At 42.6% G+C, this 23,515-nt stretch overlaps 2 protein-coding genes across 6 annotated transcripts in view; both read right to left on the bottom strand.

Moving 5' to 3' along the window:
- Window positions 1-843: 843 nt before the first annotated feature.
- On the bottom strand, window positions 844-12,957 carry LOC137096953 (myomegalin-like). Its single transcript, XM_067467693.1, has 7 exons — window positions 12,759-12,957; window positions 10,838-10,965; window positions 9,729-9,895; window positions 9,388-9,519; window positions 6,659-6,776; window positions 5,205-5,251; window positions 844-1,818 (listed from the first exon to the last, which is right to left on the bottom strand). Exons 1-7 carry the CDS (start codon window positions 12,890-12,892, stop codon window positions 1,777-1,779), a joined length of 768 nt encoding a protein of 255 aa, XP_067323794.1. The 5' UTR covers window positions 12,893-12,957; the 3' UTR covers window positions 844-1,776.
- Window positions 12,958-15,409: 2,452 nt separating this feature from the next.
- Window positions 15,410-23,515, bottom strand: part of PDE4DIP (phosphodiesterase 4D interacting protein) — a 122,854-nt gene continuing 114,748 nt past the window's right edge. For 4 of the 5 annotated variants that reach the window (XM_067467686.1, XM_067467685.1, XM_067467687.1 and 1 more), the window contains 3 exons: window positions 21,667-21,864; window positions 17,193-17,477; window positions 15,410-15,654 (listed from right to left, as the gene is read on the bottom strand). In XM_067467686.1, coding sequence (XP_067323787.1) covers window positions 15,425-15,654; window positions 17,193-17,477; window positions 21,667-21,864 — 713 coding nt within the window. In that variant the 3' untranslated portion in view covers window positions 15,410-15,424. The remainder of the gene's footprint in view (window positions 15,655-17,192; window positions 17,478-21,666; window positions 21,865-23,515) is intronic. The other variant, XM_067467689.1, reaches the window with a different exon arrangement.

Raw genomic sequence — 23,515 nt, 5'->3', positions numbered from 1 at the left:
GAAGCTTTTAAACAGGCTGTATGGCCATCTGTCAGGGGTGATTTGAATGCAATATTCCTGCTTCTTGGCAGGGGGTTGGACTGGATGGCCCATGAGGTCCCTTCCAACTCTTTGATTCTGTGATTCTAAGATCAGATGGAATCTATAGCATAAAAAATTACTGGCCCAAATAGTAACCCTTTAGCCACAACACTTAGCACCATACATTGAGATAGAAGCAGAATTGCTACAAACTACTGCCCAAAATTATCAAGAGAGGCCATGTGAATGAACCAATGGTATCACAATTTGAATAAAACTTGTCCATAAGAATTGACAGGGTTATCTCATTCACTGTCATTAAAGTAGAGCTAGATACCCCACCACCACCACCACCTAAAAGTATCTTGAAATGTGCTGCAACCACAAGCTCAGTTGGTGCGGATGCAAGAGGAGGGCCTTCTTGGTGGCTGCCCTTAGGCTCTGGAGCTCTGCCTAAAGATGCCAGAATGGCCCCTGCCAGAATGGCGCCAGGCTAAGCCTTTTTTATTCAGGCAGGTTTTGACAGAATAAAGTGTTTAACAGCAACCAAGGAGAATGTTGTGTAATATTTTATGTACTGGTATTTTAACTGTGGAAGGTGTTAAGTGATTTTAACCAATGTGTATGTTTAATTCTATTTTAATATTTATATGCTGGAGATTTTAAAGTGTATTTTTTAATTGTTATGGGCTGCTTTGTGTCTCAGTCACAGAGAGAAAAGCAGGATATGAATAAATATAATAACCACCACTTGTTCACTTAAGAACTTCTATAGACTTATCTGATAGGCGACAAAAAACATTGATGCGCTTTGTGAATAATTCTCAAGCCATTTTTTTAAAAAAACTTTATTGGGAATTCAGATCACGAAATGGAAAAATTGCTGAGTTCCACAAATCTAAGCAGAGCCTTTTCCCTACACCCCCTTTTCAGCTACTTGCCTTTTTATAACATACAGAAGTCTAAAAGGCTTGTAACTGCATTGCCGTGTGTAATAAAAACTTTTGATGTCCACCTTAAACAAAGTAGTTACCAAAAACCCTGAAGTGAGTGAGGACATCTCTGACAATATCTGCTGAAAGGAGTAGGGGATACCTAGCTTAGAGGGAACTTCAGAAAAGGAGTAGTCGAAGTGTGTTGAAACTGGGGCTGAGAGACCTTTGCTCTTCTTTCTTCCCTTAATAATCCAGTGATCACACTTACGATGAGTATATGTCAAGGCCACACATCAGTGGGGCAAAGTAAATATAGCCGCAAAAATATATGACACACCCTGATTGATAATTAGAGCAGAATAATAAATAAATTGGTGCAGGAGAATGCTAGAACTATCTAAGCTGCACACAAACATCCAGTCTCACCGAGGCACACGAGGGCAGCTTTGGAATCCATGCTATTTTTAGGAAGACCCCTCTTTCTGAGCGTAGTGTGCACAGGAGTACCTTTTCCTTTTTCTAATATTGCACTGATGCCTGAAGCAATTCCAAACAAGTTCCAGATGAATCTCTAGCAGGAGAGTTGTTATAGAAGCACATGTGGAGGTCATTGTACCATACCCCGGGTGCCATGGGGGTTTCACCCTAAAGCAGCAGGAATTGGAAACTTCCCGGATAACTTCTGAACTCTAAAACTTGCCAGGCTGCTTCTGAGGCCTCACTTTGGTAGCAGTAAGCAATCAGGTGGAGTTTCTTTTCTTCGTCCTCTTTTTTTCCTGGGCATGGCTCCATTTCCTTCATACCTCAGGCCAGAATATGTTCACATGATGGCAGAAATAGGTGTAGGTTGTTGGGAAATTCCCTAAAGTGACAACGCAGACAGAAATATTAGAACTGATGCTCTTCTCCCTCCAGTTACCATGCCCATTTCCTAACTTAGACCATGTTGAAAAGCCACTGTTCATGAGAGGTTGCTGATGTGAAAGGAATAAGTTATCTAAATTTTAAATTCTAAAATCTGACTTCATCACCTTATAATATGAATGCAGCATCTAATATCTGTTAGTATCTAATATCTGTTGAGTTTGGTGAGGAATTGCAGTCCAATAGTGAATGACTGCACAAGGATGGGGCTGGTTGACAAGTACTAACTATACAAAAACTGCAGATTGCAAATCACAATTTCTATATTACAGGAAATTCTTCATTCAGTGTTACGTGGGAACATTAACACGATTTATTAGTAATAGATTATAAATGAAAGATTGTTTATCAATATTTTGTCAACAAATGAAACTTAAGCTTCCAAAATAACAATTACTATATACCAGGAGATTCTTCATAAGTACATGACATTAGAAATAGTAACTCAAATATTGTTAAATGCAATATAATGAGATTTCAGCTTCTAAGATAACAATTTCTATGTTGTCGTAAACAGGGGCATATTGTTTCTATGTGTTGTCAAGGGCTTTCATGACTGGTATCATGGCCATACAGCTTGGAAAATTCACAGCAAGAGAAGATTAAATGAAAATAATGTAACAAATAAGAAAAAGAAAAGAACCTGAAGACTGAATAGAAATCAACCATTACCTTTTTTTCCTCCCCTTTTTTTCTATTATTCCTACTTTTCTATCTTCTAAATATTCCCCCTCTTTCCATGTAACTATATATAATTCCAATAAAAACGATTTCAAAATGGAAAATTCACAGCAACCCATATTGTTTCTCTGAGGATGCCTGCCATAGATGCAGGTGAACCGTCAGGAGAGAATGCTTCTGGAATATGGTGATACAGCCCGAAAAACTTACAGCAACCCATATTGTTTCTGTTTATGAGTGTATATACATAGGAACAGCACAAAATACCCTCCTGAAAATCACACTTCTCTGCTATACCTGACTGCAACCCCACAAACAAGATTGCAGTAATTCAGAATAAGTTCAATACTGTCCCTAACCCAAGTTCTTTGTTTTTTCTTCTTTTATTAAAAACCAGACTAAGCACACCTATTTAGTATGCTTATCCACATTGCAAGCTGGAAAGAAAGCAAAAGGCACAGCAAAATTTAAGACAAACAATGCAAGCAAAGCTGATCATTCTCAAAAGTTGAAAAAAAATCCCTTTCTCCAAGGAAGAAATTTTTGAAACTTTGCTGAGATGCATTTACTCATGAGTGAGCTATTGTTGGAGAAAAAAGGAGGCTTTTCTACAAATCCATTGCAGCAGCAGCTAGAGGAGATAGACTCTGGATGTAGCAGCATTAGTAAACTGCTTATTCATATTGTAAGGCAGAAGAGGGAAGTATGGACAGAAAGCCAGAATTTTCTCCCATGCCAAAATCAGTTTCCAGAACTGGATAGTATCTGAATGGCTACAGTTTGCGCTTGAAGCAGGCCAGAGACTGAGGGCACTCACAGCCAGTAAAAGTACGCTGCAGTGAGTAAAGATTTATGACACAAATAGTAGCTTAAGTAAACAGGAAGGTCAGCGACCTCTTCTCACTAGCAGAAAGGTGGGGAGGAGCAGCCTAAGAGCAGTCAACACAAGGCTGTTGCTCCCTCTCAAAGCAAATAGGCCCCATCCCAAGTCCTGTAGTTATAGCCCACATGACATGTTCTTAGTCATAAAATCATTGTTGGCCAAAAGAATTGTGCTTTATGGGAAGAAATGCTCATTCTCGGTCACGACGACTTCAGCAATAATACTATATTTACTTGAGTCTAATGTTCACATTTTTTTGGCTAAGTTACATCACCAAAATTGAGGTGTACATTAGATTCAATGGTGTGTTAGAATTGCACATGTAAACCCGCTTGTGCTGTTGGGCAGGAGATCCCAGCTAGCGATAGAGGAGGGAAAGGCAGTGGCTGTAAAAAGGCTGGTGGGAAATCAGAGGTGGATTAAAAAATGTTGGTGGGAAATTTGGAACAGGAAATTGAAACGTATGTATGCATATGAGCTTAAAGAGAGTTGGATTAAAATGATGTATAGATGGTACATCACCCCTAAAAATGAGAAAAAATTAATAAGGATATAAAATCAAAATGCCGGAAGTGTGGGACACAGGATGGCACCGTCCACCACATGTGGTGGTCATGCAAAAAAGCAAAAGATTATTGGAAAGTAATTCAGGAGGAAATTCAAGAAATATACTTATTAGGAATAATAAACCAAAAACTAGAGAAGAACGAAGAGACCCTGGTATGGTACTTAACATAGTGTATGCAAGAATGTGGAGATTGGAGGACACACCAAAAATTCAGGACTGGTTAGTAAAAATACTTGAAATTAGAAATATGGACGAATTAACTCAACTACTAAAAAAGAGAAACCAAGGGATACCCAAGGATGAAACAAATTGGAACCCTGTAAGGGAATACCTTATCCAAAAGAAGGTTAAGATAATGATTTAAATACTGAGAAATACCACCACCTGGATATTGGATTTAAGAAGAAGAGAAGTACAGATAAGAAACATGGCAAAGACTGAAATGAAGAGCTATCACCACGATAAAGAAGATCGGAAGTCACAATTCTATTTTTTCTATTTTCTTTCTTTTTTAATACATATATGTATTTTTTGTTTTTGTTTTTTTAAGTATCATTTTTAGGGCCTTCCCACCCATGGTCCTTCCCGCCCACTCCATTTTCCCTCACCAACTAGGTTCCAGTAGCCCTTAGATGTCCCAACCTCTACATCTATCATCTTACCAATCCTCACTCCATTAGAGTAACTTTAGATTCTCTTTTTTGTGCTTCTTTATTTTGCTTTTTTGTTCTATTCTTATATTACTACTCATTTTATTTTATGTATGTTAAAACCTGAATAAATATCATTTTTTTTAAAAAAATGTTGGTGGGAAATTGTATCTTTCCGACAGCTTCCCACCAGCCTTTTCACAACCACTGCTGCCTAACATTACATCCAGCAGCCAATCCATTTTTGTAATGTGTACCTTCAAGACTGAGGTGCCCATTATTTTTGATGGCACATTATATTCAAGTAAATACGGTCATTTTATTTTATGTAATTCAGTTGCAGTGTCAGCTTTATCAGCTGGAGGTTTGAAAAGAGTTGATAGTCTTGCCTAATAAAAGAGATTAGTGTAGGCTGCGTTTCATGGTCCTCATTCACCAATAGAATTTGGCACCAATACCTCTTTCATGACATGGCCTTTCCCCACAGTTTTCTGTCGCTGGGTCACCTGAATCAATAGAGGGTAAAGTGCAGTTCAACATACCTCCAGATTAGTCCTTGCTTTCCTTAATACATCATATGTTCTTGTCACTGTAATGGAAAAAAATAGCTTTAACACAAATCGTCTCAGTCCACCTTCACTTTCATCTCCTTTCCTTTCCTTGGCAGATCTACTATGAGATTTTCCTTTCTGAATGTGTACTTGCAGAATTACAAGGGTTGAATGAAAAGTAATGCCTCCACCTTCGTTACTTGGGTTTGGAAGAGAATATTTTAATAAATCAAATGCCGAAATAATCCTTAGAATGTGCTCTTTAACTACCACTATTCACTTTTCCACATAATCACCAGACAATTGGATACATTTCTGCCAATGATGAAAAAGTTTTCTGAAACTGTCACGGAAGAAGTCAACACTCTATTTCCGCAACCAGCGTCTCACAGTTCTCTTATCCTGGATACTCATTGTGCACAGATCTTCTGATAGCCAAGAAAAGCAATAATGTGACCCACATGTTCTTGTGAAATGCCAATTATGCTTGAAATTTCTCAGTGATATGATAATCGTCCTGAATCTATTTGTCGACCTTTTGCTTGTGAAACTTGGTGGTTGCTGTCACAGGACGTCCAACTCTTTGTTTGTCATGCAAGTCAGATGTTCCCGCCTCAACTTCTTTAACCTTACTCACCCAACTACACACAGTACTTACATCAACACAATCACCATAAACAGCTTGCATTCTCTGATAAATCTCCTTTAGGGTCACACCTTCTGTTGTCAAGAATTCAATGACTGCACGTTGCTTAAGTTGCATTGACCGTCTGTGCAAGGTTCCATACTTCACACTTTAGCAACACAACCATGCAATGCTAAGGCTTACCATCAAAATGGAACTGTAGAGAGTCTACTGAATAAGCCAGTACCTGCTGCATACCAATACTGCCATCTGTTGAGTTACGAAGGTGGAGGCATTACTTTTCATTCAACCCTCGCACTTTGGCCTGTCTATACTCACTGTTAGTTAACTTACATGTGACTTTGGGAGTTTAGGCATAGCATGGCATACGGTTACTTCCCGTTTGTGCATTTAACATGCATTCTCTTCCTGCATTAGGTATGCTTTTCTTTCTTTCTCATCTACTCATCTCTCTCTACCTCCCCTAATCTGACACCAAACTAGGGTGGATCTGGGGTTTGAGTATTATCTCGCTTACTTCTATCATGTGCAGGACACAACCCTGTACATGATGTCTCTTTCTTCCACATATAAGACTGGACTTTCATGGTAAATAACATGCACCTCAGTACCCTTCTTCCTTGCTTTCCAAAGCATGACTCCACTTGGTTCTAGAGTTCCAATTGGTTCAGACGTAATGACAAAAGGCAGGCAAGGGACGCCTAACAGATCTTCCCAACCAGAGGTCCTTGCTTTGGAATGGCCTGATGCCAACCCCAACAAGTCACCATTGCACCATCCCTCTCAGAAAGTCACTTACAATGAGTGAGGAGGAAGTTCTCCATGCTCTCCTTGACATCTCTGGTACTTTGCAAGTGACTTTCTTGCTCCGCCAGTTTGGTTCTGAGTAGCTGAATCTCAATCTTCATGGACTGATCCTGAGAAGAATATTATTTTCAAGAGTGACAATGCTAAATATGAATGGTCCAAAGGAAATAAAAATTAAGCTAATATTTTGTGACTGGACTGCATTTCACACAGCGCATACAGAAAACAGATTTACATTTTATATGGTGGGAAACTTTTGTTTTATAGAGGTATCCATTTACCAGAGTTGAAAGCTTGTGCCTTTGTTAGAAACCATTCCACATCTCTGCATCCTCATCTCATTCACTGGTTGCCTTCCACCAGCTCTGTATTTCTTCTTTCTCTTTGACTTTTATTTTTCTTTGTTTACACCCACCCCACTACTCTACTCCACTGAGTTTGAAAACAGCAGGATAGAGATTTTCCACAGCACTTCCAACCTGTGTAAGGAAGGCCAGTTTTGCAGAATGGTGACTGTTTTCTACAGGCTGGGCAAAACAGGAGTGCCCTGTACCATACCCCAGTGCATCTAGGTTGCATGTGGAGCGAGAGCAACCACATGCATCCTGGACCCCTGCCTATCCTGGCTTCTGAAGGAGGCCAGAGGGGGACTGGCCGAGTGGATGAAGGTGGTGGTTAATACCTCCCTTCGGGAAGGCAATATTCCAGCGAGCTTAGAACAAACCATCACTGGACCCCACTCAATTCAACAACTATTGGCCTGTTTCCAATCTTCCCTTTTTGGGCAAAGTCTTGGAACGTGTGGTGGCCTCGCAACTCCAGGGATTCTTGGAAGACACAGATTATCTAGATCTGGCACAGTCTGGCTTTAGGCTGGGACATGGTACTGAGACAGCCTTGGTCGTCTTAGTGGATGATCTACGCTGGGAACTAGACGGGGTGAGTGTGTCCCTGTTGGTTCTGCTGGACCTCTCATTGGCTTTTGATACCATCAAGCACGGTATCCTTCTGGGACGCCTCGCAGGAATGGGCCTTGGAGGTACGTTGGGGGAGATCATCCAGAGTTTCGGGGTGCGGTGTCATCTGTACGCAGATGACGTTCAGGTCTGTCACTCCTTCCTACCTGCAACTAAGGAGGCTGTTAAAGTCCTGAACCGGTGTTTAGGTTCAGGACTTGAACTATGTTAAAATAATTACTGGTATCTGTAAAGCTGTAATGGACTGGATGAGAGCGAACAACTTGAAACTAAATCCAGACAAGACAGAGGTCCTCCTGGTCAGTCACAAGGCTGAATAGGGCATAGCGTTACTTGATGGGGTTACACTCCTCCTTAAGGCACAGGCTCGCAGCTTGGGAGTGATCCTGGACTCATTGCTGAGCCTGAAATCCCAGGTTTCGGCAGTGGCCAGGGGAGCTTCTGGACAGCTAAAACTTGTGCACCAGCTGGGCCCATACCTTGGGAAGTCTGACTTGGCCACAGTGGTCCACGCTCTGATTACATCCCAAATAGACTATTGCAATGCACTCTGAAGACTGCCCAGAAGCTTCAACTAGTCCATTGCTTGGCAGCCAGGTTGCTCACTGGAGCTGGGTACAGAGAGCGCACAACGCCCTTGCTATGCCAGCTTCGCTGGCTGCCTATCGGGCTTCCGAGCACAATTCAAAGTGCTGGCTTTGGCCTATAAAGCCCTGAACAGTTCTGGCCCAGTTTACTTGTCTGAATGTATCTCCCGCTACAATCCACCTAGAGCCCTGAGATCATCCGGAGAGACCCTGCTCATTGTCCCCCCATTATCACAATCACGTTTGGTGGGGACAAGTGACAGGGCCTTTTTTGTGGTGGCCCCTCGGCTGTGGAACTCCCTCCCAAGTGAAATTAGGTCTGCTGCATCCCTCTTGACCTTTTGGAAACAAGTGAAATCCTGGCTATGGGATCAGACATTTGTAGACTAGGTTGACCTGCTGACGTGACGGCTTTTATGGAACTGACTGACTACTCCTTGAATGATGACATAAACTAGCGATTGTTGGCTTCTTGATTGTTTTTATACTGTTTTATACTATTTTATTGCTATATTGTTATTTAAACTGTATATTTATGTTTTTGGTTGTGGGCACCATGGTGTGCCAGTTGTTAGCCGCCCTGAGTCCCTCTGTGGAGGTCGAGATAGGACAGGATACACATGTCCGAAATAAATAAATGAATAAGGATAGGAGGAGCAAGGCATATATAATGGCTATTGGATTTTCCCATTCTCTGTACTCGATTGAAAAACCTGGGGGACTTTAGAAGTTGCTCAAATAGTTGGGTATGGAACTGCAGTCGGTCCAAAGGCTATGTGTAAACTAGATACACAAAAGCAGAATTATATACAAAGAAAAAGGCTCACTCACTGGCCTGGTATCATCCTCAGAGGTCTGGACATATGCTCGGCTCCCTAACAATTCAACATAGCTTAGGAAGATTTTGCAATGCATCCACATGCAAGAAAAATAACCATTTTATATGTGCACAAGAGAGACTTCAACTGCACTGCAGATACCTTTAAAGTTTCACTATTCACTACAGAAAGAAGATGTATTTTAACAGATTTTTTTCCCCAAGAAATGCTGCCTGTGAATTCAAGGAAATATGCTAATATTTCAGAAAGCAGAAGAGTAGGTGGCTATCAAATACATTATGGTAGGAAAAAGAAGCTTCAACTTGTTGCTTGCCATACTTGAGAAGAGATTCGAGTCTCATGGAGAGGTGCTTTCCAGAACATTGAAAGGGTGGTAGTTGACTTCTCCAGGATCTGGTGCAAACAGCTAGCGCTAGTCAGCAACTGCTTGATGACTTCGATATAGAAGACCTGTGAGAGCAAAGACAGGGATCTAGTGACAGTACTCAAGTGCTATCTGCCCTAAAATGAGCAACCAGCAGCGGCGATCTGTGGCCACATATGGGTCTGTGCCCGTACTAGCAACCCTGTAATTGAGTGGGTTTGGAATGATAAATGATGAATATAAATATCTTTATAGAGAAACAATCTGCACCCCAGCTATCAACCATATTGATTACCTTGTTGCTCTGTGGCTCTAGGCCAGGCTGCAGGAGCAATGCCATCCTGTGGATCAGATTCTTGCCCTCCAGAATCTGTTTCTGAAGGGTACAGAAATCCTTGAAATTTCCTATGACATGGATCCCTTGTTTGTTGACACTGTCTATTGGAACCAGGTCTTCCTGCCCTGAAAGTAAAGTAAAGTATCAAACTATAAGCCTAGCTCTGTATGCAACAGAGGATTCTAAGATCTTCTGGGGATGCCCTGCTTTCACTCCTGCCATCTTCGGTTGGCGGGGACGAGAGACAGGGCCTTCTCAGCGGTGGCCCCTCAGCTGTGGAACTCCCTTCCTAGGGATATTAGATAGGCCCCCTCCCTCCTAATATTTCAAAAACAAGTCAAAACCTGGCTTTTCGAGCAAGCTTTTGCAAATGCAATGTAACTGGCAAATTTAGACCCACGGAATGACTGGATGATGCAATTGGAAAATGGGTTGTTGTAGGTTTTTTCGGGCTATATGGTCATGGTCTAGAGGCATTCTCTCCTGACATTTCACCTGCATCTATGGCAAGCATCATTACTACCTCTGAGGATGCTTGCCATAGATGCAGGCGAAACATCAGGAGAGAATGTCTCTAGACCATGGCCATATAGCCCGAAAAAACCTACAACAGCTCAGTGATTCTGGCCATGAAAGCCTTCGACAATACAACTGGAAAATGTTTTTAGTAATGAGACGCTGAGGACTTACGTTTTTACTGGTTTTAAATGGTTTTATATTATATGTTAATTGCTTTTAATGGTAATTTATTTTGTTGAGGGCATTGAATTGTCCCATTTGTAAACCACCTTGAGTCACCTTTGGGCTGAGAAAGATGGTATATAAATACGGTAAATCTAAATAAATAAAAATGTAATGTTTGTTTGTGGGATTAACAGAACTCAAAAACCATTGGACGAATTGACACCAAATTTGGTCACATGACACCTACTAACCCAAGAAGCGACCATAACTTTTAAAAAATTGATTTTGTCATTTGGGAGTTGTAGTTGCTGGGATTTATAGTTCAGCTACAATCAAAGAACTTTCTGAACTCCACCAATGATGGAATTGAACCCAGCACAGACCTGTTGTGACCTTCTGCTTTGGCACAGGGCACATTGCCTCATATACATGTAATTCAGTCTGCAAGGCTTGGAGGAGGAGCTGGTTTTCTTCACACTGCTGTTGGAGAATTGTCACTCTGTCCTGAAGCCTGCAAGAATTCAAAAAGGCAGGTTTAATTTTTAAAAGCAGCATTGCAAATGCATTTTACATGGTAGATAACATGGGGAACAGCCATTTCTAATTTTTTAACATCACTCCTGAAAATATACTTCTTTAATTTGAATAACTTAATCAACATGTTTTCTTATTTCAATAATTCAAGATGTTCCATGATCGTAAAAAAGTTAGTGGCTTGGTTTGCCCAAAGAAACAGAACTCCCTTCTCAAGCAAGATATGCGAGTTATTTATTATTATTATTTACAGTATTTATATTCCGCCTATCTCACCCTGCAGGGGACTCAGGGTGGATTACAATGTACATATACATGGCAAACATTCAATGCCATAGACACACAACATACATAGACAGACACATAGAGGCTATTTAACATTCTAGCTTTTTCATGAGGGTATTCTGGCCACTAGGGGAGCTGTCACTTCACCGTCCATTTGTAACACTGATGGAGTACTTCCTCATTCTTTGCATGCTTGCTGGAGATTTTTATGGCATTGTAAATTAATTAAATTAGCCTCCCCACATACGCGGTACCTAAATTTCCTATTTGACAGATACAACTGTTTCGGGCTGTAAAGGTCAATGGCAAGCTACACAAATTGGTCAGAAGCTCACTCCAACCAGGACTGGCTTCAAACTCATGACCTTTTTTGGTCCGTAGTGATCTTAATGTAGCTGACTCCCAGCCAGTTGCGTCACAGTCCTGGTGCTGTGTGGAGAAGAGTAGAATAGCAGAAAACTGTAGTGCTCTTAAACTACCATTGTAGGCAGACTTTATCACAGAATCATGGAGTCATAGAGTTGGAAGAGAACTCAAGGCCCATTCAGTCCAACTCCCTGCCATGTAGGAAAAGCACGATCAAAGCATACCTGTCAGATGTCCATCCAGCCTCTGTTTAAAAGTTTCCAAAGAAGGAGATTCCACCATACTCCGAGGTAGTGAACAGCTCTTACAGTCAGAAAGTTTTTCCTAATCAACTATCCTGTAATTACTGGCAACACTTGTTCAGTGGGTGTTTGCTATTGCCTTCTTCTGAGGCTGAGAGAGTGTGACAAGATCACTCAGTGGGTTTCATTGGCTAAGTAGGGATCTGAACCCTGGTCTCCAAAGTCATAGAGCCCAGTGTTCAACCACTACTCAAACCAGGTTGTTGTAGGTTTTTCAGGCTGTATGGCCATATTCTAGAATCCTTCTCTCCTGACGTTTCACCTGCATCTGTTGCAGTCATCCTCGGAGGTTGTGAGGTATGTTGGAAACTAGTAAAATTGGGTTTATATACCTGTGGAAGGTCCAGGATGGGAGAAAGAACTCTTGCCTGTTGGAGCTAGGTGTGAATGTTTCAATCGGCCACCTTGATTAGCATACAGCCTGAAAACCTATAACAGTGACTCTGGCCATGAAAGCCTTCGACAATACACTACTCAAACCACAACAAGATTGGGGGCTACTAACTAAAGGGCTGTTTTCCAAACAGGACTGGGCCTCTGTTAGTTCTTTAGCTGCAACACCATCTTTGTTGTGTAGGCAAGTGGCATTTTAAAAGCAAGCCAAGAGTCTCTTCAAAATATCTCTTTTACTTCTCCTTGGGCCACTGGCTACCCCAAATGAAACCATTTACTCAATGATTGATACCCTGTTGATTCCATCATCTCAAAACCATCTTGCATATCCACAGGAAACCAAATAAATGCTTAGTTTCCATCACTCTTTTCTCTTACTATTCCTTTTCAAGCAGTATCCTGTTGGCAAATCCATTTGACACACCTGGAATTGTTCATCTGTGAAGCCACAAACTTCTCCTGGAGTTGCATCAGGTCTTGCTGTTTGCCTCGGATCTCATCCTGTAGCTTCTGCTGGTCAATTTGCTGCCATTCCAACACAGCTTTGCCATCATGCATCTTTGAGTGTGATGCCAGGAAAGCTGCCTGAAGGCACTCTAACTCTGGGGGAATGAGAGAGATTTGTCAGGCGTGATCTCATACATACTTATTAAAGAGCCTTACACCAAGTGCTGCAATTATCTCTATGAGAAACCAGTTTGAGAAGCCTATTTACATTTATGACACCGCAACTAACTAAGACTATGGCAGAAGTCTGGGCTCTTCAGAACCCACCTCTCAAAATATGTTTATTAGTGCTAAGGCTTTGGGGAAAATTCACAGGCCCATCAGAAATCTGCAGCAGGAGGAAAACTGTTGGAGGAAGATGGCTTTGACAGAACTACTTTCCTATCTGTGTGAAGTTCTTTGGATTGTGAAGAGCAGAGAAACTGCTGGACCAGTAAAATAATAGGGGGGAAAAGTATGTTGTCCTCTTATCTATTTTTATCCTTTGACCCAGAAGCTAAAAATTCCAGAATGGGGCCAGCACAAAGCCCGCCAGAGCCCATGACATAATGCAGGGTTACTTCTGGCAGGGATATATCCTGGCACTATCCTGGAAGCGTTCTAATACAAAGCTGTTGTGTTCCAGGCCAGGAAAAGTCCTCTGACTTTAAAGCACCACACAGCTGAGTAAAATGCAAGCAGTTTATTGAAGATAATTAAAAAGCAGTAGCAGTAAAAAAAACTACATAAAAATAGGTAAATTCAAGTAGGTAGAAAGATAAGCAGAAACAAATAGTCCAGGAAAGTAGTGCATCAGAGTTCATGAAAAACAAACACAGAAACTTCAAAGGTAAGTCTCCAAAACTTGAATCATGAAATCAAACAAGGCACTTAACACATGAATCTATCCAAGACAAGACTACCAAGGACCAGGAAAAACATCTTGACTCAATCCCAACGTTGCTTTGTCTGACTATAGATTCTGTATCTGCCACTTTTATCCCCTAATCTACTCTATGTCCCAAGTGGCCACGAACGGATTTCATTTCAGCCTTGACTCTGTTATCAATCTCTCTCTCAGTCTGGCAGAACGCTTGAGACATTGGTTTGTTTGCCTGTACTGTCCGAAAACATGCCTTCTATCTACTGGCTCATTAATTTCTGCAGCTGGGCCAGGTGCTGAGCTTTTCTCAGGCTCAAAGTCCTGGGAATTCTCTGGTAGCAATTCAGGCCTCTTCCGGGGATCCTACCATCATTCCCAAATCCTTCAGGAACATTCTCATCAGAAAATACACTTTGGACAGGAATCCCATTGTCATTCTCTGCATCTAGAGCAACCTCATCATTAGAAACATCATTGTCATCCAGAGTACCCTGATCATTAGACACAATCACAGGCTGAACTCCAACAAAAGCCCTGAAAACATGGGTGGCTAGCTTTGTTCTCATAACCCATAACAAGACCAACGTGGGGGGAGGAGCTGGGTGGCGATGCTTTCCCTAATGTGATAGGGAAGGCAGCAATGTGGGCAATGCAGGTCGTGAGACAACAGTTTCTCTAGCTGCTTAGCGAATTCCCTCGCTGTTACTCACATTAGGGACCTCTATGTGATGATGTCCTAAGAAGGCCCTCTCTTGTGTGGTCCCTCAAAGAGCCTCTCATAGTGGTGGGTCTCAATTCCTTTCATGAAGCTTTCTGGTGTGCCTTCAGGCACTACTCCCTGATTCCCTTCTAAACTAATGAATACTTTAAAGGAAGTGATAGCCCCCAAGGTTATGCATCTAGTTCCCAGAGACCCTTCACCTTTTACTCACTCAAGTATTTAAATGCAAAGCAAACAAAGCTGTGTTGGAGGTCACACTGTTTCTGTACGCACTCATTAGAACTGTCTATCCACAATTATCGTAAAGTGGAAACAAAATGGTTTATTGTTATAGTTATTCTTCCAGCAACATGTTTCCCCTCTCCTATAATTTCGACTTATTTGTATCCCTGCGTGTTAGGGATTCCTCATCTTCGGAGGAAGAAGGGGAGCAGGGAAGTGCTCAGGAACGGAGGGAGAAGAAGAATCAGACAATGAGGGTTTGACAGTGCCCACATTTCTAGAGAGACAAAAAGAAACAGAGCACAGACAGTGTTCAGCTAGGATAGCTGCTAAAAATGCTGAGCTAATTGGGAGACACCCCAGCACCTCCTGCATGGGGAATTCAGGGCTATAAATCAGTAGCAGGAGCAGTCAGCTTTAGTTGGTAACAACAACCCTGATACTGATGTTTTCACTCCAATGGAATCTGCTTTGTGTCTGCTGCTAAGAACTTAGTTCATCGTCCGTTGTCTGATGGAAGACGTTTCTTTTGGGACTTCGTAAGAGACTTTAATTTGTGTCTGGATTAAGACTTCCTTGCTTTCCTTTGCACTTTTCAATTGCATTTGCTTATCCTTTGTGTTTGCTGAAGTAAAGCATTTTTCTTTTACTGTCAACATTGCTTAAAGGCTGTTTTTGAAGGGCAACTCAGGACACTGGAATGCAAAGCCTCTTTCTGCATGCAGGCTGCTTCCACTTTCCACACCTTTCCCTTCTTCCTGTAGACATATGTTAATGCTTACGTAGCCTCAATAATAGTGGCCTGTCGCACATTCTGAGTTGGACTACCATTCATAATGGCCGCCTCCCTGAGAAGTGACAAGACTATCCTCCTACCAGTGGGTTTTGCCACTGAGGCGAGGCGTGTCTCCAGTTGCTCCCGCAGGTGGTCATTGGTGCAAATGGACTCCTCAAGGCGCTGGCGGAGTAGTCGGATCTCAGACAGATGTTCCTCCAACAAAGCAACACCTGTGTCCTCCAGCAAATCAGCATCGAGAAGGGAGGATGTGTGTGAACACAAGCAAAAGGCGAATCAGGGAAAAGATTTGATGGATTTGGACTAATTATGACACATCAGGGAATTTGGGGGTATAAAAGGAGGCTAGACTGTACATTCCAACAGAACAGCTGGGATCACCATAACTCACATTGTAGCCAGGGCTGAAAACTCAAAATCACGCATCCTACTTCTCAGTAACAAAATTAAAGCAGCTGTAAACCTCATCAGGAAAAGATCTGGAAACAAACTTCCAGGAACTGTTCATCTCCAATTCCTGATATTTATTTATTTATTTATTTATTTATTTATTTATTTATTATTTACTGTATTTGTATACCACCTTTCCCAGCCCGTAGGTGACTCAAGGCAGTTAACAGGGCAAAATTCAATGTTTACAATGTCATAAATACAATTAAAAACATAACACATAATAAAAACTAAACAAATCAATAAAATATAAATTCATATTGTCTCCTTGTTAAAAACATTGTCCAGACTCATTGTCTAGTCGGTCCATTTTCCTCTGTCAGTTACTCTGCATTTGCAAACGCTTGTTCAAAAAGCCACGTCTTGACTTTTTTCCGTAATGTTAAAAGGGAGGTGGCCAATCTAATATCTATAGGGAGGGTGTTCCACAGCTGAGGGGCCACCACCGAGAAGGCCCTGTCTCTCGTCTCTGACAAACGTACTTGTGACAAAGGAGGGAACGTCACAAATTATTCATGATCTACGGTGACTCCACCCATGAAACTTTATAAAACTTGAATTTATCATTTATTGTATGTGTTCAACATGGAAAAAGCTGATTTTCTCAATAGAAAGGAAATGACCCTTAGGTCTAAAATAGCACAAAAGGGGGTAAAATTTATGTTACAAAGTCCCTATGACTCCTAAAAAGTGAGGTAACATTTTGAGTGCTACATTTTCCACAAAAAGAAGGGGCTCATGCTCTTAAGATTCCAATTAATTTGCAGCATAATTTGTAAAATCCAACAGTTCACTTAAACTATTTGTTGTTTTGAGGCACTGTGTATGTGCCATTGTAAGCCTTGATTCCCCCTGCTTGGGTAGAGAAAGGTGGGGTATAAATATGGCAAATAAATAAGTAAATTGGGTTGTTGTAGGTTTTTTTGGGATATATGGCCATGGTCCAGAGGCATTCTCTCCTGATGTTTCGCCTGCATCTATGGCAAGCCTAAACGTCAGGAGAGAATGCCTCTAGACCAGGGGTAGGGAACCTTCGGCCCTCCAGGTGTGGTGGACTTCAACTCCCACAATTCCTTGAGGCTCGGCATTCGCCCCAAAGGCTTACACGAGCCTCAAGGAATTGTGGGAGTTGAAGTCCACCACACCTGGAGGGCCGAAGGTTACCTACCCCTGCTCTAGATCATGGCCATATAGCCCAAAAAAACCTACAACAACCCAGCGATTCCGGCCATGAAAGCCTTTGACAATAAATAAGTAAATTATTCATGCATAAAAGAGTGTACCAATCACAAGTTCTTACCTGAGAGCTGGCCAGAAAATGCTGTTGACAAACATGATGGCAAGGTTCCAGAGACAGGTTTGTCTTGCGTCTGTGTGAAGGGAGGCATGTACCAGAGAGGGCTGTTCCCTGCAATGCATCCTCCCGATTTCCTGCTCCACTCAGGACAGTTTTGCATGGGAAATGACTGAGGAGAATGCGGACAGCCTTTGCAACAGTCTTTGGAGGAGAGAGCAGGGCTGCCTATAGAAGAAAGGCCAGCAAGTGGCCCTGGCTTTACTGGTGTTGGTGTCGGGACCTTTATGCCTGGGCAGAAAATACATACATAAATCAGAAGGAAGGAAGAGTGCAAACTGCATCATCTCCATCTTCTTAAACGTTTTCCACTTGCAATCTGTTTTTGCCCAAGAAATGTTTACACAGCCCACGTATATAGGTATAAAATCAAACATATATTGATAATAATAAATCTCCATTTGCCAGGCTTGCTAAACAGGCTGACTTTCCTTTTTATGAAGCACAGCTGAAGCATTTCCTGCAGAGTCCCCTGTAAGCACTGCACAGTGTTGTTATCAGAATCATGCAAATATCTAAAACAGCCACTAGGGGGCATTCAGAAACCTTCCACTGTTTTCATGTTATTCATAACCCCAACACTGAGTGAAGGGGGCCGAATGTGAGGTTGGGACCCACAGTTTAAAAAGCAGTGACCTGGAAGCACAGCACTGGAGCTGGGATACAGCTCTTGTGTGGCTTCAGTCTTCATTCTTTGTAATGTAATGTAATAATGCCTATCGGGATGCCATCTATGTCTTCGGCGGAGATAACAGAAAAACTTTGTAATAATGTAACCATAGGCTTGATTGATCCTGGCGGTTCAATTTTGAAATTATTTCCGAAATTTTCTTGAAAAAAAGATTAGAAATACCAGGAAATACGAATCGCTTCCTTTGTTTCGTTAATGGAAGGTGTCCCTCCCTCCCTCCAGAACCATTAAAATCTCGCAGTTTCCCTTCCTTCCCTTGCCACGAGCTTCCATGCAGAAGGGAGAGGTGGCCGTGGCCAAGCACAGCCCTCCTTGGAGGCCTCGCCCCCAGCGACCTCCAAGGAGGGCTGTGCTTGGCCACGTCCACCTCTTCCTTCTGCATGACAGCTTGCCAGGGAAGGAAAGCTGAGAGATTTTAAAACTAACACTTTAAAAATCTCTCAGCTTCCCTTCCCTGTCAAGCTTCCATGCTGAAGGGAGAGGTGGGCATGGCCAAGCACAGCTCTCCTTGGAGGTCGCTGGGGGCGTGGCCTTCAGGAACAGCTGTTCTTATCCACGCCCACCTCCTTCCTCTTTGCATCAGCGGCTTTGCGAGGTGGGCTTTGCGAGGTGGGCATGGCTACCTCCCTGGCGACAAGCCATGCCCACCTCGCAAAGCCCACCTCGCAAAGCCGCCGATGCAAAGAGGAAGGAGGTGGGCGTGGGTAAGAACAGCTGTTCCTGAAGGCAATGCCCCCAGCATTTACGATTCACTGGTGGAAGTCATAAGGAAAATGGCGGATGCGGCTTCGATATGGCAAAAACACTTCCGGGTTGCCAAAATGCGTCGATATCGCTTCAAAAGGTAATTTATTTACGATTTCATTACGATTTAAAAAACTTACGACTTGGATCAACCAAGCCTAGTGGTTAAGATCTGACATGTAATAATGTAACTATAGTGGTTAAGTTCTGACATGTGGTGTCTGTGAGGGCAGCAATGGTTCAAGGGTAAAAAGGTAAAGGTAAAGGTAGTCCCCTGACATTAAGTCCAGTCATGTCTGACTCTGGGGTGTGGTGCTCATCTCCATTTCTAAGCCGAAGAGCCAGCGTTGTCCGTAGACACCTCCAAGGTCATGTGGCCGGCATGACTGCATGGAGCGCCGTTACCTTCCTGCCGGAGCGGTACCTATTGATCTACTCACATTTGCATGTTTTTGAACTGCTAGGTTGGCAGAAGCTAGGGCTGACAGCGGAAGCTCACGCCGCTCCCCGGAATAGAACCTGCGACCTTTCGATCAACAAGCTCAGCAGCTCAGTGCTTTAACCTACTGCGCCAGTAGGGTTTCAAGGGTAGTAGTGTTTAATTGTGGAGGTTTAGGAAGAAAGAGTCACAAAGGATCCACAAGGAAACCTAGGAGGTCCCCATAAGTGGCCTTGACAGTACTGGGACAAATGGAAGTTCCCACACCCTTGAATTGGAATATGGCACCGTGAAGGTTACACAGCAGCAGCATCTCAAAGCACAAGAGAGGAAACTGAGATACTTCCCCCACTTACTTTTTCCCGTAGGGGAGCAGTAGCAGTCCAAAAACAGACTTTGTCAAAGCTCTTGTGGTTCTTCCCTGGGCTCCACAATGGCTATGGAGCAAAGAAACCCCATCCCCTTACTATAAGTGAGATACCGGCCAACTGGGTAGCACCAAATGTCCTGGGGATGAAGTAGCTCTTCTTGGGCTGCTGGACAGTCTGCAGCTCTTGACTAAGTGGAAAGCTCACTATCCACTCCCAAGACAGATACATCAAGACACTATGGGTTGGTCGAACCTATATGACAGTTCAAACAGTGACGTAGTATGGTATAGACTGAAGAAATCCTGGTTTCAATTCAGATTGGATTTGGATTGACATACATTCATCTTATTGGTTTTGTAAGGAAAAAAAGTGCAAGGAAGCTTCAAAAGCACTGCTAGGAGCACAGAGGAGGAACATGAAAAAAAAATGAATGGTAGGAATCAAGTAAGAGAGTGAAGTGTTGGATGAGCATCAGGGAACCCACGGCACAAATCCCCATACATCCATAAAATATAATGTTTGACTTTCGGGCAGTCACTATTGTTTACCATTTCGCACAGGGTGACTGGAAGGATTAAAGTGTCTGTGTGTAAGTGTACACAGAATTGTGCAGAACTATCTGCACAAAAATTCCTCTAAGGAAGGTCAGGACAACAATGTAACAACTAGAAATAGAAACCAAAAGTTTTTATAAAGGAGCAAGGAAAGCACGTCTTTGAAGGTAGAATTCAGCCTTGCTCCTCATCAACACAACAGATTTTTCTGCACGAAAAAGCCAGATTCTGGAGATGTATTGATCCATGCCACTGTTTCTACAGCCTTTGCAAAGTAGTCTCACAATCTCCCTCCCTCCCAAGACATTAGTTGCTCTTTCATCTGATTTTCCTTCTCATTCATTTTTTAGGGATCATGGCTTTGGCCTCCCACAACTTAATTCCTTCTCGCCTTTTGAAGCATTCCAGCTGATACACTCAGACATGCATTTCAGCTATGAAGAGCATTGCCACAGAGTCCAGGCTAGAACAAAGGCCTTCTAGTCTGCTTATAGATCCACTACAAAGTCCTTAATTCTCTTTCTTAACCAACTTGTCCAGCCCACAAACAGAATGGCAGATGCACAGCAAAAAGCTCAAAGCAACTCTCACCAAAAATTACATCTTGGACGTGTGGCTCGAGAGCAGTACGTGTGAAAAAGATCTTGGGGTTATCGTGGACAAGTTAAACATGAGCCAACAATGTGATGCAGCGACAAAAAAAGCCAATATGGGTAAAGTGTCTAGACCCAGGGAAGTCATGCTACCCCTCTATTCCGCCTTGGTTAGACCTCTGGAATATTATGTACAACTCTGGGCACCACAATTGAAGAGCGATATTGACAAGCTGGAATGTGTCCAGAGGAGGGCAACTAAAATGATCAAGGGTCTGGAGAACAAGCCCTATGAGGAGTGGCTTAAAGAGCTGGGCATGTTTAGTCTGAAGAAGAGAAGGCTGAGAGGAGACATGATAGCCATGCATAAATATGTGAGAGGAAGTCATTGGGAGGAGGGAGCAAGCTTGTTTTCTGCTTCCCTGGAGATTAGGACACGGAACAATGGCTTCAAACTACATGAAAGGAGATTTTATTTGAACATTAGGAAGAACTTTCTGACTGTGAGAGCTGTTCAGCAGTGGAACTCTCTGCCCTGGAGTGTGGTGGAGGCTCCTTCTTTGGAAGCTTTTAAACAGAGGCTGAATGGCCATCTGTTGGAGGTGCTTTGAATGCAATATTCCTGCTTCTTGGCAGGGGGTTGGACTGGATGGCCCATGAGGTCTCTTCCAACTCTAGGATTTGATTATTCTATGACTTCTCTAGAGCCAGTAGTGGTTTGAGTGTTAAATTAGGACACTGAAGAAGTAGGATTCTAGGGTTTGAAACTCTGCTTGGCCATTAAAACCCTCTGGTTGATCTTGGGCAAGATCTGTCCCCTTTGAACACCTTTTGCCAAGAAAACCCAGTTTTGCCTTAAGGTCACCATATGTCCAGACACGACTCGAAGGCACACCACAGTGACGTCTTTATCCTGGGAAGCTGCCCCTCCATGTTGTGATGAAAGGAAGCCATGCAAAAAATGTGGTTCATCAAGCCATGCAACTGACATGCTGGAGGGGAGAGGGCATCAAGGCCAAAGTGCTCACTTTCTCCCAGCTGCTTCTGCAGCATCTGCAACTCCTGCTGTGCCTCGGCCAATGAGAAGACCGGTGTTCTGCAGCAGCCAAGGAGTAGAGCAGGAGCTGGAGGAGGAGGAGGCCCCAGAGGCATGAAGGAACAGGGCTTGGGCTCAAATGGAAACAAAGGGAAACTAGGTGGCTGGGACAAGGACTCGGGATGGAAGCCTAGACACAGAGAAGAGAAACGAGAGACAGAAGGTTACGTTGGCGACATGATATGAGGTGCTACTTGGTTTTTTTTCAAAACTAAGGAAATCTTAGAAGTATCATGTCAGTAATCATCCCATGCTTAATACGGCACTGATCACAGCACATCTACCCAGTTCTGGGAACACTGGGTATGAAGGATACTGATCAGCCAGAGCTGTGGTGTCCAATCTTTGGTTCCCCCAGGCATTTGGGACCCCAACTCCAACTTGTCCAATGGTCAAAAATTCTGGGAGCTGAAGGCCAAAACACCTGCAGGACCATTGGTTGGACACAACTGAACCAGAGCATGTCTAATGAGAAAATGTCTGGAAACCAAATTGTATGTATGAGGAACGCCTGAAAGAACAAGGCATGTTTAGGCTACCAAAGAAAAGATTAAAGCTCAAAACTGTCTTCAAAGTATTTGCAAGGCTTTCAAGATGGAAAAGGAGCATCATTAGAGGTGGAAACGACAGGAATGCAAGTTCTGGTGAAGCATTAGGTGAAAATGTTTTCTTTTAAATAATGAGTGGGAAACAGCATTTTGCTTTTAGCTCCTCAAGGCACATATTGTACTTGTTCATTTTTTTTAGCATAATGATCACCATACATTGACTATTATTGCATTTTGACTCAATAGCTCTGATCTGTAGCTGTCAAATATTTTGCAGGAAACCAGAGCTCTGCTATGAAGTTTATTAAAGCTTTGCAAAGAACAGGAGTTTGGTTCTGTAGACAGCCTTCGTTTTTTTGTTATAATAACTATTAATGTAATGAATTACCATTACTAACAGCAGTGGATTTTTTTTTTTTTTGTCGTTTCAGGAGTTGCTCCTGTTGTGAGAGAATTGGCCGTCTGCAAGAACGTTGCCCAGGGGACGCCCGGATGATTTGATGTTTTTATCATCCTTGTGGGAGGCTTTTCTCATGTCCCCGCATGAGGAGCTGGAGCTGATAGAGGGAGCTCATCCGCCTCTCCCTGGATTCGAACCTGCAACCTGTCGGTCTTCATTCCTGCTGGCATAGGGCTTTAACCCACTGCGCCACCGGGGGCTCAGTGGATTGATTACTTAATAATAAACTGAATTAATTTTCAGCCTAACCTTTTCTAAAAAAAGGATTCTTACCATATGAGATGTTTGACTATTGAACAGACTGCATGGGAAGATGGGTATATTCTTTCACAATATATATTTAAACCAGCTGCAAATGTGGAAATTTACTTCTTACTGAACCCACAACCACCCCACTTGCAAAAAAATAAAAAATGGACTAAAATGGTAGCCTGAAGTGACATTAGCTCACCAAAACATGGTATGACCCACCAGATGTGCACAGGAGGTTCACAAGTATCCACCCATAATTTAAGCAAAGTATGTATAGCCATTATACGGAGAAGCTGTAATAATATTAAGCATGGGCTTAGTAGATAACACCATGTTTACTTCTGATTCTACCATGTTACGACCACATTGAAGTTATTGGTTTAGACCAGGGGTCCTCAAACTAAGGCCCGTGGGCCAGATACGGCCCTCCAAGGTCATTTACCCGGCCCTCGCTCAGGGTCAACTTAAGTCTGAAACTATTTGAAAACAAACAACAACAATCCTATCTCATCAGCCAAAAG

The sequence above is a fragment of the Anolis sagrei genome, chromosome 4 (assembly GCF_037176765.1).
Source record: "Anolis sagrei isolate rAnoSag1 chromosome 4, rAnoSag1.mat, whole genome shotgun sequence".
NCBI lineage: Eukaryota > Metazoa > Chordata > Lepidosauria > Squamata > Dactyloidae > Anolis > Anolis sagrei.
This window is presented reverse-complemented; position numbering and strand designations above follow the sequence as displayed.

Coding starts and splice junctions, on each gene's coding strand:
- LOC137096953 (XM_067467693.1), bottom strand. CDS start 12,892: ATGCATGATGGCAAAGCTGTGTTGGAATGGCAGCAAATTGACCAGCAG. Junction 10,966..12,758: donor TCACAGATGAACAATTCCAG/GTGTGTCAAATG, acceptor GAATTCTTGCAG/GCTTCAGGACAGAGTGACAA. Junction 5,252..6,658: donor GAACTTCCTCCTCACTCATT/GTAAGTGACTTT, acceptor TTTCCATTACAG/TGACAAGAACATATGATGTA.